The sequence below is a fragment of the Melopsittacus undulatus genome, chromosome 4 (genome assembly GCF_012275295.1).
Source record: "Melopsittacus undulatus isolate bMelUnd1 chromosome 4, bMelUnd1.mat.Z, whole genome shotgun sequence".
Taxonomy (NCBI): domain Eukaryota; kingdom Metazoa; phylum Chordata; class Aves; order Psittaciformes; family Psittaculidae; genus Melopsittacus; species Melopsittacus undulatus.
In genome coordinates, this window is record NC_047530.1 from 8,071,302 (window position 1) to 8,087,242 (window position 15,941).

The 15,941-nt window shown below is 41.7% G+C and overlaps 1 protein-coding gene across 1 annotated transcript in view; it reads left to right on the forward strand.

Moving 5' to 3' along the window:
• The window catches only part of MGA (MAX dimerization protein MGA), a 48,472-nt gene that overhangs the window by 14,245 nt on the left and 18,286 nt on the right, over positions 1–15,941 (forward strand). The window contains exons 7-17 of the mRNA XM_031044513.2: positions 500–598; positions 2,309–2,955; positions 3,566–3,920; positions 4,345–4,568; positions 5,600–5,740; positions 6,136–6,211; positions 7,518–8,035; positions 9,497–9,794; positions 11,486–12,118; positions 12,707–13,000; positions 14,248–15,905. Of these exons, the coding sequence (XP_030900373.2) occupies positions 500–598; positions 2,309–2,955; positions 3,566–3,920; positions 4,345–4,568; positions 5,600–5,740; positions 6,136–6,211; positions 7,518–8,035; positions 9,497–9,794; positions 11,486–12,118; positions 12,707–13,000; positions 14,248–15,905 (4,943 nt within the window). The remainder of the gene's footprint in view (positions 1–499; positions 599–2,308; positions 2,956–3,565; positions 3,921–4,344; positions 4,569–5,599; positions 5,741–6,135; positions 6,212–7,517; positions 8,036–9,496; positions 9,795–11,485; positions 12,119–12,706; positions 13,001–14,247; positions 15,906–15,941) is intronic.

Sequence of the window (15,941 nt, forward strand, 5' to 3'; positions counted from 1 at the left end):
GCTAACTTGGCAGAGATGATGTTGTTCGCCTTTTGTGTTTATTCCCTGTCTTTACCCCTAATTGATACTCATCTGAATCTGACAGAACAGCAAACATTAAATAAAGTTTCTACGGGTTTTACGAAAGTCAATGGCTCATTTAAGGGAGAGACTCAAATTATTTTCCTTGTTGAGAGAGGCGGTAGTGTCAGTTCCAAACCTTCCTGTTCCATTTTAACCTTCTGAATGGCTGATTCACCCATTTGAGTTTTGGAATCAACTGCTTGCACCATTGCTAAGGAGAATAAAACTGAATCCACAGGAGAAGACATCTTTTGTATAGGATAGCAGGTGCTCTGCAGGAAGCTTGGTTTTGTTAAGTATTCTGTTAAAGTTTGTTCATTCAGCCTTTTGATTTACCACTCTTCATCAGTCCCTGAAGAGAACTGAGAGAGTTTGCTAGGATATTGGTACAATCAAGCTTGGTTCATAAACTCAGGCTACCTTTCTTCTTTCCCAGATACTGGATTTCCTTTTGTTTCGAGGACAGGAAAAACAAATGATTTCACAAAAATCAAAGGCTGGCGAGGGAAGCTTCATGGTGCTTCTAGAAATGAAGGTAAAAAAGAGGTCAATTTGGTGATTGCGTCTTAAATAGAAGCATGAGGGGTTTATATCAAAACTGTTGAATTTTTTGTACTGCTTCCATGGTCAGAGTGGAGATTTACAAGGGAAGAGAGAAACTTCCTCTGAGGAAGATAAAAATGCCTGTGTTCTATTTTACACAGAAGGCTTGAGTGAAGATCATAACTAAGAGTATTGGGTTTGTTTCTCAGTTTTGAGTTTACTTGGAAGTATGATAATCCCAGAAGTCTGTTGCCCCAGAGACCCTAATGAACTAGAGTAGTTTTCATTTATAGGTGGTTTCTAATTCCATTTAGAGTGGGTATTCCTTACACAATTGATCACTTTGCTCTACTTCAGGGAGCAATGGATATTCAGCAATATCCCAATTTTTGCTTTATATTTAGGTTAAATATTCATAATGTACTTTCTGCACTTCCATTCAGTGTTGTGTTGGGTATTTCAGATGTGGTGTACTGGGTAGGCTGGGTATTCAGAACAAAGTAAGCTGCACAGAAGCACTGCCTGTTGAGGACTTACTGGTTTTGTGAACAAATACTGTGTTGAGTCTGGCTGGGATGGGACTTGATGTTCTCCATGGCAGCTAGAAAGGTGTTGGTAACACACCAGTGTTTTGGCTGCTGCTGACCAGTGCTGGCACAGCATTAGGGCTGTCTTTCCAGTGTTCTCCCCTCACTAGCAGGCTGAGGATGGGCAAGATCATGGGAGGGGATATGGCCAGGACAGCTAACCCAAAGCAACCAAAGGGATATTCCATACCGTGTGATGTCTGCTCAGCAATAAAAGCTATGGGACACACACACACACTCATTATTAGGGTGTTTGTCTTCTGAAGCACAAATAGAGACTGAGCAAAGAATGGATTGAGAGCAGCCCTGAGGAGAAGGACTTGGGGGCCGGGGAGGAGCTGGTTCATGAGAAGCTCAACACAAACCAGCAGTGTTGAGGCAGGTGATTTTTCCCCCCTACTCCACTTTTGTGAGGCCCCCCTGCAGTCCTGTGTTTGGCTCTGGGGCTCCCAAGACAAGAGGAATGTGGACCTATTGGAGTGAGTCCAGAGGAGGCCATGAAGATGATCAGACAACTGAAGCACCTCTTCTGTGAAGAGGGGCTGAGTTGGGATTGCTCAGCTGAGACCTTATAGCGACCTTCCAGTACCTAAAGGAATCCTACATGAAATCTGGAGAGGGACTTTTTACAAAGGCATGAAGTGATGGGACAAGGGGGAATGGCTTTAAACTGAAACAGGGGAGATTTAGATTAGGTATTAGAAAACAGTTCTTTACTGTGAAGGTAGTGCGACACTGGCATGGGTTGCCCAGAGAAGCTGTGGCTGCCCCATCCCTGGCAGTGTTCAAGGCCAGGCTGGATGGAGCTTGGATCAGCCTGGTCTTGTGGAAGGTGTCCCTGCCCATGGCAGGGAGTTGGAACTGGATCAGCTTTAAGGTCCCTTCCAATCCAAACCATTCTATGGTAACTGCTGTGCATACTGAAGCCCTACTTCCTGGTTCAGACAGCTGGTTGTGTTTCAGAATGGATTATGTTTGGCATGCCTGTGTTGTACTTCTCTAAAAGAAGAGGAAATATTTTGTTAAGAGAATTATTTACCTCTTCTATAATGTTGAATTTTACAAGATTTGTCAGTATGTTCTCTTAGGAGCTATATTGCTCTTTATTTATTTAGGTGGCAGTTCAGAAGCTTCCTTGAAGAATCGCTCAGCATTCTGTAGTGACAAGCTGGATGAGTATCTGGAAAATGAAGGGAAATTGATGGAAACGAGTATGGGATTTTCTTCTAGCGCTCCTGCTTCTCCTGTGGTGTATCAACTTCCCACTAAGAGCACTAGCTATGTGCGAACACTCGACAGTGTCTTAAAGAAGCAATCCACCACAATTCCATCAACATCTTACACGTTCAAGCCTGTTCCTCCATCATCTACCTCTAGGAAGACAAAGTCTCAAAACAGACAGGCATCTACAAACAAAGTAAGAACATCTTACAAGCCTATACTGCCTTCACCTTTTACTGCAAAGCAGAAACAGAACATTTCAGTATTTGGGGAAAAGGCTGCTAAGTTTGCCTCAAATATCAATGTGACTAACCAAGCAAGTGGTTTCCTGATGTCACCTGTGGATGAAACCACACTTCCAAAACAAATTAGTTTGCGCCAAGCACCGCAACAACAACAAGCAGCTCGTCCACCAGGTTTGTCTAAATCTCAGGTGAAGTTAATGGACTTGGAAGACTCTGCTCTCTGGGATGGCAAACCACGGACCTATATTACAGAAGAACGAGCAGACATCTCTTTGGCCACCCTGCTTACAGCTCAGGTAGATCTGTAATAGCTTCTTTCCTTTCTGTACTGCTGATTTCCAGGTCTGTCCGCTTACTGATGGTGTGTATAGATGCAGAGAATAGGACCAAAGCTGCTAAGGAGCACGACAAAGCATGATGTTCCTTTGTGGTGTAGTCTTCACAGTGAATGTTGAGAAGTGCTGACTTAGTAGTATGTGGAAATGTAATTACAATAGTAGCATATTGGTACAAACCATTAATAATTTGAGCATCTCAGATTTTCACCATCAAAAATTCTGGTTAATACAGCTGCTGTTCATAACTGCATTTCCTTACTATTTGTATGTTGAACTAACTGCAAAAACATCCTGGTCTCCTAATTTGGTTTTCACATGATAGCTTCTTCTGCTTTCTTTACATCTTACTTATTACCACGATAGTTTAGCTGTCTCAAACTGCCTCTCAGATGACTTCAGGTACCAACCCTCCTCTGTTCTGTTTGTTACAGTATAGATGACAAATTTTCCAATTTAAACCATGTAGTTGGAGGAGTTATTCTAAATTAAGTTGCAATAGTAATTTTGTATATGCTTGATTTAATCTTCCTAAAATTTGAAGCGTCTGCTTCTTTACATCTTTTCTTAGGCTTCTCTCAAAAACAAACCTATCCACAAGATAATCAGACGACGAGCACCTCCTTGCAATAATGATTTCTGTCGACTGGGTTGCATATGTGCCAGTCTGGCAATGGAGAAACGTCAGCCGACCCACTGCCGCAGGCCAGACTGCATGTTTGGTTGTACGTGCTTGAAGAGAAAAGTGATGCTGGTGAAGGGAGGATCAAAACATAAGAGAACAATGAAAAAGGCTACGCGTGGAAGTGTTACATTCTATGGAACACAAGAAGACCAGCAGGAGGATGAAGATGGGGAAGAAGAGGGTGATGGAGGAGATGAGCTGAAACAGAAAGAGAGGAAGAAGAGAAAAAGGGTGGAATACAGTGAGTATTGCCGGGCAACAGTGGTTATTTACAGCTCTGCAAAAACCACCTGTCTGTAGTAGTGATGCCATTTCTAAATCCAGAAATTATGACTGAATTCCAAGAGATATCTGCAACATCTGCTTTCATATAGCTAACTAGCAGGAAATAACACCTTTTCCTTTTATTTTAGCTCGCTCTTACCTGATCAGCATTTTAGGCACTAAGTTGTTTGTTGTAATCCAGTATCTTCAAAGAATAAGGATGTGAGATAATTACTGCTGTCACTGTTGGTAATCTTCACTGTCACAGTGCTGTTTTCTTCCTCTTTCACCAAGTGCCTCGAGTTGTATATGCAGTTGCTGTGTATAGTTGCATGGTTGCTAATTGTTTTATTTATGAGTAAGTTGGGTTTTTTTTCTTGGTTTTTCTCTTTTTTTTTCAGCTATTTGTGACTCTGAGCCAGAACAGCCTATTAGGAATTGCCCATTGTGGGTGAAAGTAGAAGGTGAAGTAGATCCAGAGCCAATTTACATCCCAACACCATCTGTTATTGAACCAGTTAAACCTGTGGTACCACCCACCCAAGAAGTCTTGCCTTCTAGTAAGCATAAGTCTTCCAGTGGAATGAAAACGGGCAGAGTCTATACTCCTAAGCCCAATCCAGTGGTAAGAGAGAAAAAGATGTGTTTGTTTTCCTTTGTATTGAAAACTAAACCAAACACTGTCAAGAGCTTCTGTACTAGGCTGTTTTAGAAGAAATGTGAGATGAAAGCCTGAGACTAACTGCACATAGGTGTGTTTATAAGCTAGGATGAATTAACTGTATATAAATCTTTAACTGTGTCTGTCATCTGTTGAGAATTACTGTAGCAATACGCAGATGGTGAAAGCTGCTCATGATTCACTAATGGCCTCATTTAAAAAATGCTATAATATATGCTATTGGTGGCAAAATGATTGCTGTTCCTGTAATGTTTGTGTAAGTTATTAGGCTACATATATGGTGAGGTACTGGAATGGGTTGTCCAGGGAGGTTGTGAATGCTCCTTCCCTGGCAGTGTTCAAGACCAGGTTGGATGAAGCCTTGGGTGATACGGTTTAGTGTGAGGTGTCCCTGCCCATGGCAGGGGGGTTGGAACTAGATGATCTTGAGGTCCTTTCCAATCCTAACTATTCTATGATTCTATGATTATGCAGCCAAGTAATGAATTATTTGGCAGAGGAGAGGATACAGACACAGTGATCAGTGTAGCTCTGGAGTCTTTTTTTTTGTCCTTTTTTGAGGTTTCACAGCCAATGTTGGAAGAATATGCCTTTGCCTCTTCCCTCACCTTAAGTATATAACAAAAGCAGCAGCAATAGAGCCTAAACTTGCTAGCAGATAAAGTCAAACAATGCATGACAGTTGGGACTTGTTTCCCCAATTAAAATAATACCTGAACAGGTTTGGGTTTTGGAGATGGTGTTCTGTTGCATTCCTCTCATCCCCAGAATGTAATTTAGAAGCAAGATACATACTGGGCTATGTGATACTAAGAGGGCAGGTTTAGCTTTAAATGCCAGTCTTTTGTTTTGACAGTTACTATTAAAGCATTAATGCTGATGTGTTGCTAGGAAGCAAAACTGTTTTGTGACTCTAACGTGCATTTAGAACAGAGAGGTTTCTTTCTGTTTTAATTTATTTCCTTTCTTTGTAGATTCGAGAGGAGGACAAGGATCCTATCTACTTATACTTTGAAAGCATGATGACCTGTGCAAGGGTCCGAGTGTATGAACGCAAGAAAGACGAGAAAAAGCCAGAAAAAGTCAAAAGTGATTCCCAGAGTCCTACAGTGAAAGTAAGAAGTCAGACTGTAAATAGCATGTATCATAGAACAGGCAGAAATATTTAAAATGTTGAAGTAATATTTATCCCAAAAATTTCTATGTGATACGGCATACCTTTGATGGTGATAGGGCTGTGGAGCCTATCCCCTAGCAGTGCTGATAAACTTTTGCCCTCTCACTGTGATAGAAATTGTCTTGTCTGTGGAAATTCCTGGTTGCCAAGTGCATTATCATGTAGGACCTAAATGCTGATTGAGAAAAGAGCTCGTTTAAGATAAACTTCTAGTATTGTCAACATTGGCATGTTTTCTGATTCGGGGTGGCAGTATGATGGACTAGTTTATTTTGTGATGTGGAAGAGACGTCCAGAGGATGATTTTCTTTTCCTTGCATTTCTTTCCTCTAGCAAGAGCCTGAACCAGACCCTCAGCCTCCTGAGAAAGCAACCTCTGAGGCAGACAAAGACACTAATAAATCAGGAGGTAAGACCCAAGTCTTGAGTATAATTCGGCCTTTTGGTAGTTCCGCATTTTTGTGGGGTTTTGGTAATGGCTTTATTTTTTATAAGGAAGTTTCAGATATTGATAAAAAGTCCATTTTCTGGGGGAGTTGTTACTGTTGTCAATAAAAACCTCATGATGTGATTACAGTTGCCTGTTCTCTTAAGCAGTTGTGTGTGTGATGTGGGAGATACAGCAGTCTAAATATCCAGTTCTCACTGTTACTTTTAAGGTTAATATGACCAGTATTACAGTAGCTTCTTCAGCAGTAAAAAACAGTATTGCACAGCAGACTTGTCTTCATGAGTGATAATTAGATATTTGGGAAGGAATGGAGGTCACTGGCTTTGGTTTGTCTCGGTTTCTTTTTTTTCCCCTCCTTATTATTCGTCATTACTGAACAATAAATGTGCAAGTGGTGCTGGGAGGATGGGATCATTAGAACCATATGGGACAAGGAAGCACTTGTATTTTGCTGTTGAATTCTAGTTCAAGTTGAAAGGTTGAGGTTTTGTTACATTATATATACACCAAGCTTGAGGTTTTAGTTTATAAAGTAGTGGGCTAGACATCTGTGTTCTGAAGCGTCCCAACTCATGTTATGAAATTTAAAATGAGATACACTACAGGCATTGTGTCATCCATTAATGAAATATAGGTGCCTTTTGGAGCTGAATTTTATCATTGCTTAATGTCTACAACAGCACACTCTACATTTAAAGGATGGGAATGGAAAAATAATACAACTAGTTGAAAATGCTTGTGAATTGGTAGGTGAAATTAAAATGGCCAGGACACAGGGCTCAACATCCTTGCAGTTTTTCAAAAGGTGACGTTGGATCTCTGACAACAAAAGGTCATGCTTCTCTTTATACATCTTCTGGAAAAGCCACTTCTGCTAGCAGCATGTTTGCCCCTCATGCCGTTCTAAGACACTGGTCCTTTTCTGACTCCAAAGTGCCATATCTCAAATAACCAGCAATGCTTTCTACTGCATGTTGGTGTTGCTTGGAGGTCTTTCATCCATGTACTGAAACAACCCAGCTTTGTTTAGCTTGTGATGCAATGGCTGCAGGGAATGAACTGAGAAATAGTTACATTAGTTTTTGAAGTGAGTTTTTGATTGCTGGTGAAGCTCTGCAGGGGGAAGTGGTGTTTTGAACAGGTCTTTTACTTGTTGCCCTGCAGCTGAGACAAGGGTGGAGGTGTGGGCAGAATAAAACTGTTTGAATATCCAGGTGATTGAAATGCCACAGTATTGCAGAAACCTATTTCAATTCTTTCTCAGAGAAAAGCTGGTGTTCTTCCCGTAGCGAGGGGGACTCTTCCTCCACCTCCTATGTTCATCACACCACTCCAGGTGGACCAGCCAAACTTATCAAGATTATCTCTGACTGCAATTTGGATGAAGATCACAATAAGATCTTGACCATCTTGTCACAGCAAATCAAGAGTAAGGTGCCAAAGTGCCTCAGAGTGGGTAGCTTCACTATTGAATGGGCTTCGGAACCCAAGGCCAAGGATGAGAACTACCCTCCTGTCTACTCCAGAATGAAGATTTCAGTGTCATCCTGCCAGGAGAAGGATGGGAAACCTGAGATATCTGTCTTGAAGACCCCTGGTAGTGGAGAGCCATCATGCAAAAACCCAGAAAACTTAAAGGTCTTTGAGGGAGACCCACTGAACAAACGGGAGGAGAGCTTGCATGGGGTAAAAGGCTTGCCTTTTTATGCAGGGATTTCTCCTGCAGGAAAGATGATCGTCCGCAGTTACAAAGATAATATGAGCTCCTTGGGCTTTATTCAGGTGGGTCCCTCTGCCTTTACTGTGGAGATTAGATTCAGTTTCATCCAGTATCCCACAGCTTCTTGAAGGGGAGAACACTCTTTGATTTGTCTACCTAGTCTTGCCTGTCCAGGCAAGGATTCTTAGTATTTGGCGGTATTCCTGCCTCTCCATAAACTTGTCCCTTTCAGGATTGACTCAATAACAGGAAATCTGATTGAAAGTCTGAAATCTGATGGTTTATCTTGTCCTTTTGGTCATTTGGGTCTTGGTGGCCCAGTTACAGGATCTCTCTCAGGATCTTTTTGGTGTTTTGGAAAACTCCCTGCAGATGCATTTTGACAGACTATAACCTAAACAAATGGTGGGTAGGGAGCACAGAAAGCATCTTTTCTGAGGAAGTGTACACTGGGACAAAACTTTAAAATGAAATTGTAAGCATTAAACTCTGTTTTGCTGCAGCGTACTGTTAGCATTCACTAATAGTCTGCCTTGTGTTTGCAGAATAGATGTTGTTCATCAAGAGAATTCATAATACTAAGTTCAGCGAGTCCTTTCCCTGCAGCTTCATGCTGCCAGCTTGGTATTATGAATCAGCAGTAGGAACTGTAGGCCTAGGATGAAGATCTTTTGCAGTCAAAGGTATTTGTGGTTATAGTAATACCACTTCCAGGGAAGGCACATAAACCGGGAAATCAGAGTAATGTTTATTTTCATGGCACTTTGCAGATATGGCACCCTTAGAGAAGCTAATGGAGAGAGGAAAATGTAGGGGAGATTTATTAAAAGTCAGTCAGTGAAAAGAGTCAAGACTTTGTTTAGTCCTGTGTTTAAATACATTTGGCTTCTAGAAGGTATTATCAGACAACCTGAAAGTAAAGTGCAATACTGCCAAAGCATCCTGTTGACCACTAGGCATAAAACCTCATGTTAAGAAAGGTGCTCTGTTTTCTGCTCTCCCGTGCAATCAGTTATGACTGCAACTTTGAGTGTGAAGTTTGTCAACTCACACACCTTAATGACAGTATCAAATGACAGTACAGATAAGAAGAAAGGTAGTAAGGCTTTTACAAGCTGTTTTAGAGTTTTGTCCCAATGTATCTGACATAAGTATTCTTTCTTGTGTAATGAAAAATTTTATCTGATATTGTCCTGGAATTTGGCAACCCATATTTATTCAGGACCATAGTGTAAGTGAGGGACAGGAAAACTTAAGTCTAGCTTCATTCCATCTAATTTCAGTGATATCACATCCTCCTTTGGAGTTCTGTGTGGGAGTCTGAGTAGCATCTGAAAATCTGTTTTATAAAGATACAACAGAGTTGTTTGAAGTTCTCCCCAGCAATAAGGAAATTAGGAATTCCCATTCTGAACTGCAGTGCTTTTTTAAAGACACTTAGAAGTCCCATGGAATGAAACACCTCTCCAGAGGTGGTGAATTAGCATTCTTTTCACAAAATTTCCCTTTTCCACTTTTTTCAGGTTAATGATAAAAGGTTTCCTCAGGCCAAACTGCTTTTGGGACAGATGGGGGCATTGCATCCTGCCAGTCGGCTAGCAGCTTATATCACAGGCAGGCTGCGACACACAGTACTTGGTATCTCAGCCCTCAGTACTGTGATCTCCAAGGTAGATTCCACTGCTAAAGCAGCTGCTTCTGGGACACCATCAGTCCAGGTGCCCACAACATCAACTCCTAAAACTACATCTTCCACCAGCACTACTTCAACCCCCACTGTGACGACTCTGAAAACTCATGTCCCAGCACAGAGACAGATAGGTAGGTTGGAACTTCTTACTGTGTTTTAAATTGCGTGAAGCTGTAGTAAAAAGTGAGTGTATCCAGCATTGCTGTTGATGTCTGTGCATCAGTGCGTGCTGCCTTTGGCTGCATTGCCTACCTAAACTGTCTCTGCAATAAATAACCTCTTTAAAGCAGAAAGTTTTATTGTGGCTTCAGAATGAGATTACAGATGTTGACTATTAGTTATTTTATTAATGCTTCTAGAGCATTTTTCAAGAGATAAGGAAGTAGTGGATGGAGACACACTGAATGTTAAGCTTGGACTTTTGTTCTGAGTTTCCTTACTATGATTTTTAATTGTTTTTCATCAAACATCAGTTTAAATGATTAAAGGATTACTCTAATCTCTGGTTCTTCACTGTTAGTTTTTCTGATGATGTTGATCTTATAATAATTGGGATTCTTACGACCACAAGATGTGTGAAGCAGCAGTGAAAGACAGGATGGTCCAAACCTGGATTAGTGAAGCAACAGGTGTGCAGCCAATAACCACACCAGCATGTAAGCTCCTTGGATTTCACAAGCTAAACAGGGTTGGATTTAATCAGCACTTTGAGTATCAGAAGAAGCATATGGTACTTGAATGTGAATTGGTACTGAAGTGGTTACCCCAGCATGGCAAGAGAGGAAGTTGCCTTTAATTGTTACATTTTTCACAAGTTTCAGAAAACATACAGTAACATATCTAGTGCCCATCCACATATTCCCAAAGTTATTTAAGATCTGAAGAAGCTTTGCAAGAGAAGAGGATGTTACCTGTGTCCTGGCAAAACTCTAGTTGCTGATGTTTTGTTCCTTCCTGCCTAAATTTTCATTGCCATGTAAATGGGTGTGTTGTTTCTCTTGTCCCGTAATAAAACTTCTTGTTCTGTGTGATTATGCCATACTGTTGAAGAGCTGGCTACGTTTCATTGATGGGTGAAGTGACTGTTGCATCTGTGATTTAAATGTTCTGACATATTCTTGGTTAAAAATGCTATATGCATCAATAACTGTGGTATTTAAGTTGGGCTTGTTCCATAATCTCTGCTGTTGTACTCACCTGTAGGCATCTGGAGTTGTGTAGTTGCAGTATTCTAATCTCTTGGAGAGCAAGGGATTAGGGAAAGGATCTTCCCAATGGTCATTGTTTCCCACTGATCATATTTGTCCCATCCAGTCCTCAGCTGCATGAATGTTGCTGCAGTCAGAAGGGGACATGGCAGACTATCTCTCTCTCTCACCCTTTACACCATGGCTGTGTAAGATGTGGATATAGTAGAAGGGGAATGAAAACCAAGAAGCAGTGAGAAGAGGAAGATCACACAAGCTGTTACAGGAAGAATTTGAGGCTTAGAAAATAGTTTTGGGCCCATTACTTTGTGTTCTTTAGGTGTTTGTTTTCCTGTACTGTAATTAGGTTTGTTTCATGATAAATAACAGCCCCTCAAGACCCAATTCTTTGTGTGGCCAGGAAGAATGCAACAAAAAGCTATAAAAGTGTGGAATAAAGCAGACTTAATTCTAATATGTGAGGCATGTTCAGGACTGCCATAAAGCTTTCAATTTAATTACAAGGTACAAAGGAAACGGAGGCTCACTTGCATGCTGAAGTTACAGTTGTAGCACCTCATGAAAGGCAAAGAGGAAATCTATCACAATTTTGACCTGCAAGTTTTTATTTGCAGCTGCCCGACCCTCACCTGGTGGTGTGTTTGCACAGTTTGTGATGAACAAAGCCGGAGTTCTGCAGCAGAAGGTTTCTGGAGTGAGCACGTGCCAGCCCGTGTCAGGGCCACAGAAGTTCAGTGTCAAGCCTACACCAATGATGGCTGTCACTCCTGTGGTTTCCTCAGGGCTATCTGCAGCTCAATGCACAGTCTCTCCTGGGACCACTACAGTCACCACCACTTCTCCAGTTATTGTGGAAAGTATCAGTGCAGCAGCATCTTCTGTGACCACTCCTGGCCAAACAAGAGCTAATGAACCTGCCTGCTCTCCTGCAATTACAGTCACAGCTGTTCCTGCAACATCTGGAAATGACGTCTCTACTACTCCCTCATCCACCACACCAACTGCCACTGTGAACATAGGAAAAGCAACGGAGGCTGTTGTACCAGCAGCAACCACATCACTCCCTAAAACTGTAGAAACAACACCAGCGGTTACTTGTCCTGTTGTCACAACCTCCACTGCTACAGTTGTACTAACAACAGCTGTGACAGCTGCATCTGTGGTGACCACACCAACTCGCTCTGCTGGCTCTGTTCCGATTATACTGTCAGGAGTTAGTTCGAGTCCTTCACTGACTCCAAAAAAAGGTAAGACTTAGGTGCTTTGGGCTATTACTGCAAACACTTCAGGTTTTTATTCCGCCTCCTTTGTATCTGCAATACAGTCTGCAACTATAGAGCCTAATTCAGTTATAGATTCACTTGCCTCACCCTTCTTTCCAAAACTGGGTAAGAAATGTAATCTCTCTAAGTTGCTTGTGTTATTCCTGAACCAGTAGAGGAGGAAAAAAAAATGCTCTCATCTGGTCAGTGGCTGCTATGAAATGAGCTGGAAGTTTCACATCATTTGTTAGCCCATAGAAAAGTATAGCACAATTATGACTGCTAGAATTGCATGGCTGGCAGTCCAAGAAGCAAGTATGGAATTGCTCTTGTTAACATGGAAGTCTTGTGAGTCATAGTTGAGAAAATGTCAGTGGAACTGCATGAAAAGATTTTTCTGGCCTTACTGGTTGTATGTGTGTTCTGCGAATGAAAGAGGGAAAAAAATGAATTCAAGCAAATTTAAAGAGATACCATTGTTTCTAAAACACTTGTGCTTGTTTTCACTGAGGATAATGCCTGATTTATAGGCTGTTCTCTGACTTTTTTATGTAACTTTAAATGTTTCGGAAGATGCTACTGCACAAGCTATAAACAAGACTTCTCAGATGTGTCCTGGAACAGAGAAGCGTGTAGGACCTCGATTGCTGCTGATTCCAGTGCATCAGACATCTCCTGCTTTTCGACCGCTAAACAGCATGCAGTTTGCCCCGAGGCAGAGGATTATCCTTCAGCCTGTCAGGAACCCTGGTGGTATGAACCTCTTCAGACATCCTAATGGGCAGATAGTTCAGCTTGTCCCCCTGCAACAGATTCGAGCTACAGGTGCCCAAACCAGTGTGCACCCAGTAATGTTCCGCCATCCAGGTACGAAGTCCAGTGTTTCTTGACTGACAGATGCATTACCTAGAAACTAACAATGTAGTAAATGCTCTATCCATGATGCTTGTTTCCCCTGCTGGAAGTAATTGAAGAGGGTTCAATTTGTTTCTACATGAGTAACTGAAGAGCATAGTTTAATTCAGATGAAATGCAACTTAAACACCATGTGTCTAAGATCCAGCAAGTGCAGTTAATAGCTAAGTCACCAGAATCTGGGAGTCCTGTGCTGCAAGTGAAAGAGCCCCTGTGTGTGTGTGTATGTGTATGTGTGTCAATGGAGCCATGTCCATTGTACTGTTGTAACTTAAGTTGTTGATCTGGTCATTCGAAACTAATTCTTGTTGGAGATTCTCTTTAAAAGAATGAGCTGCTGTTACCTATGTCTCATTCATAGAATCACAGATCTGCTGCTCTATTTTTGTTTGGTTTGTGTGTTTGTTAGTGCTTTTACAGCAGATGTTCAGATCAGATGTTACACTACAGTACAAAATTGTTGGGGTTTCGCCTCTTTAGAGTGTGAGAAGAAAGATCAGTTTGATTTTCAGCTGATTGTAGTGCATAGTTTATAAGGAAGCATCTTGAGGAGAGGGAGGCCAAGTGGTGTTGAAAACGGAGTGGTGAGAGCAAGCATAGTACATGACAAAATGGGGCTGGGAGTAATCCTATGCCTTAGTTGAGGTTTGAACATGGAGTGTGCTAAAGAATCAATCAAAACATTCATTGACTTCCTTTCTGGTTTGGGACTTTTGCTGTACAAGAGAAGCTAATTGCCAGCGGTGGTATTTTCCTTCATGTTTTATGGGGTTCTGAAATGCCACAGAAGAATTCAGTAAGGAAAAAGGTTGTGGTATAATGGTGCCATCTTGTCATGGTTTTTCTCTGTGGAAGTATTTGCAGGGAGGGGAGGTAGAGCTGTGGTGTTTGTGGATTTTTTTGTAATATTCATTTTCCTGTTTTCCAGTAAATGGGAATGCAGAGAACTAACTAAATGTAATGCCTTTTTGACTGGAAAACTTAATGCTAGAGCTTACCATTAAATCTCTTCATTTTAGAGTAGCCACCTCATGTATTTTATTGGGAAGTTCCATATGAAAATGAAGCGGTTTATATGTCTGTGCAGTACCAGCTTTTTCATCCCTGAGAATGCTGGCTGCTTCTAACACAGCATCAATACTAAAAGGAAATAAAAATGCTTAGAGGAAATACTAGTTGATGTTTTGTTTACCTCACAGGCTCTGTTGTAGGAATCCGGTTACCTGCACCTTTTAAGCTTCCTGGGTCACCTGTGTATCCCGCTTACTCTGTGCCTCCGGCCCCAAACTCAGCTGCACGAACTGTAATACGCAAGTTATCCCCTATGTCTAACCTAACCATGCAAGCATCTTCTCTTCTTCCTTCAATACCACGTTTTGTGTCACAGGCAGGCACCCTGACTCTGAGGATCGCTCCTACTGGTGGCAGTGTGACAAATCAGACAGCCTCTGAGTCTAAAATAACCTGCAGCTCAGGTGGCCTGCCAGCTACCCCTGCTAATCTCATACCTTTACAATCTGGTAGTTTTGCTTTACTTCAGCTGCCAGGACAGAAGACTGTGCCAAACTCCATTCTGAACCATTTTGCGTCTCTTCAGCTGAAGAAGAATTACAGGACAATATGCAAGAAAGAGGAGCTGGATGTTGCTCAGCAGGAGTATGAGAAGGCTTTAGGCTTAGATGACGCTGTGGAGTATGAGGTCACAGTGTCTGATGAGAAACAAGAAGAAAATGAGTTGTTAATTAATCAGTCAAATAATGTTGAAGAGTCAGCATGTGGCACACTTGCACCTGATAGAAATTCCACTGCATTAGAGATGGTGGAGAAGGACTCAAAGGTGCTAGAGAGTTCTTGTGATGATGGCACTTCTTCTCAACATGATGTTTTCACAGATGTCATATCATCTGACCACACTTACATCAGTGAGAAGCCAAGTGATGAAGAAAATGAGGCTTTTGAGGAAAAAGAGGACTCTCTCACTTCTGAAACTGTAGTGAAGGCTGTTTCAACTAATTCTGAAGCTGTTTGTGGGTCATCAGATCAGTCTCTAGCTGCTCCTCTGGATAATGCACATCAACAGAGTCTTGAGAATCAGGAGAGTGCACGGTTGAAGAACCACGTGAATGAACAAACACGTGCTGAACTGGAAGAGAAACCAATAAAAGAGGAGGAAGAAGATGGATACACAGAGATGAAAGAGTACTACAAGGCAAGTTCTGAGCACTCACAGGGTCAACAAGAGCAAGGTACACAGCTGGAGAACAAGGAACAGAATGAGACTAAACTGTCTCAGAGCAAAGAAGAATGCCAGGGTGATGCTGTGCAGCCAGATATGGAAAGGAATAACACGGGCTCTAAAGAAGCAGAAAGCATAGAGGAGAAATCAGGGAGTAAATGGGATATCAGTTCTGCAAAAGAGCAGGATGATGCTGCAGGAGAAGAGCGTACAGTCAGTACCAAGGAAGGCAAAGCAAATGTTGCTGGGCAGGAAGGCAGTAGCAACAAAGAACAAGCTCCTTTTGATTCTCAGGAAGAACTGAAAATGGGTCATGATATTGTAACACATGTCAACAGTTCTTGGAGCAAAATATCCAGCATTGTACCACCTTTAGAAAATAAAAGTGAGGTGGATAACAAAGCTGATATCTCTGAGAAAAGTGACTTCCTGACACCAGAAGAGAAGACACAGGAACTTCGGCATTCCAAAATGCCCACTCTTGGTATTACTGCTGATGGTGGCGAAGAGGAAGAAGAAGATGATGATGAAGAGGATGAAAAAACGGATGATTCTGCTGATGAGATGCTGGATGGTGCTTCTGACTTCCCAAGTGAAGAGGAAATAGATGTTGAGAAAGTGGTAAGCATTTCACTATTTCTCAAGGTCATTTATTCA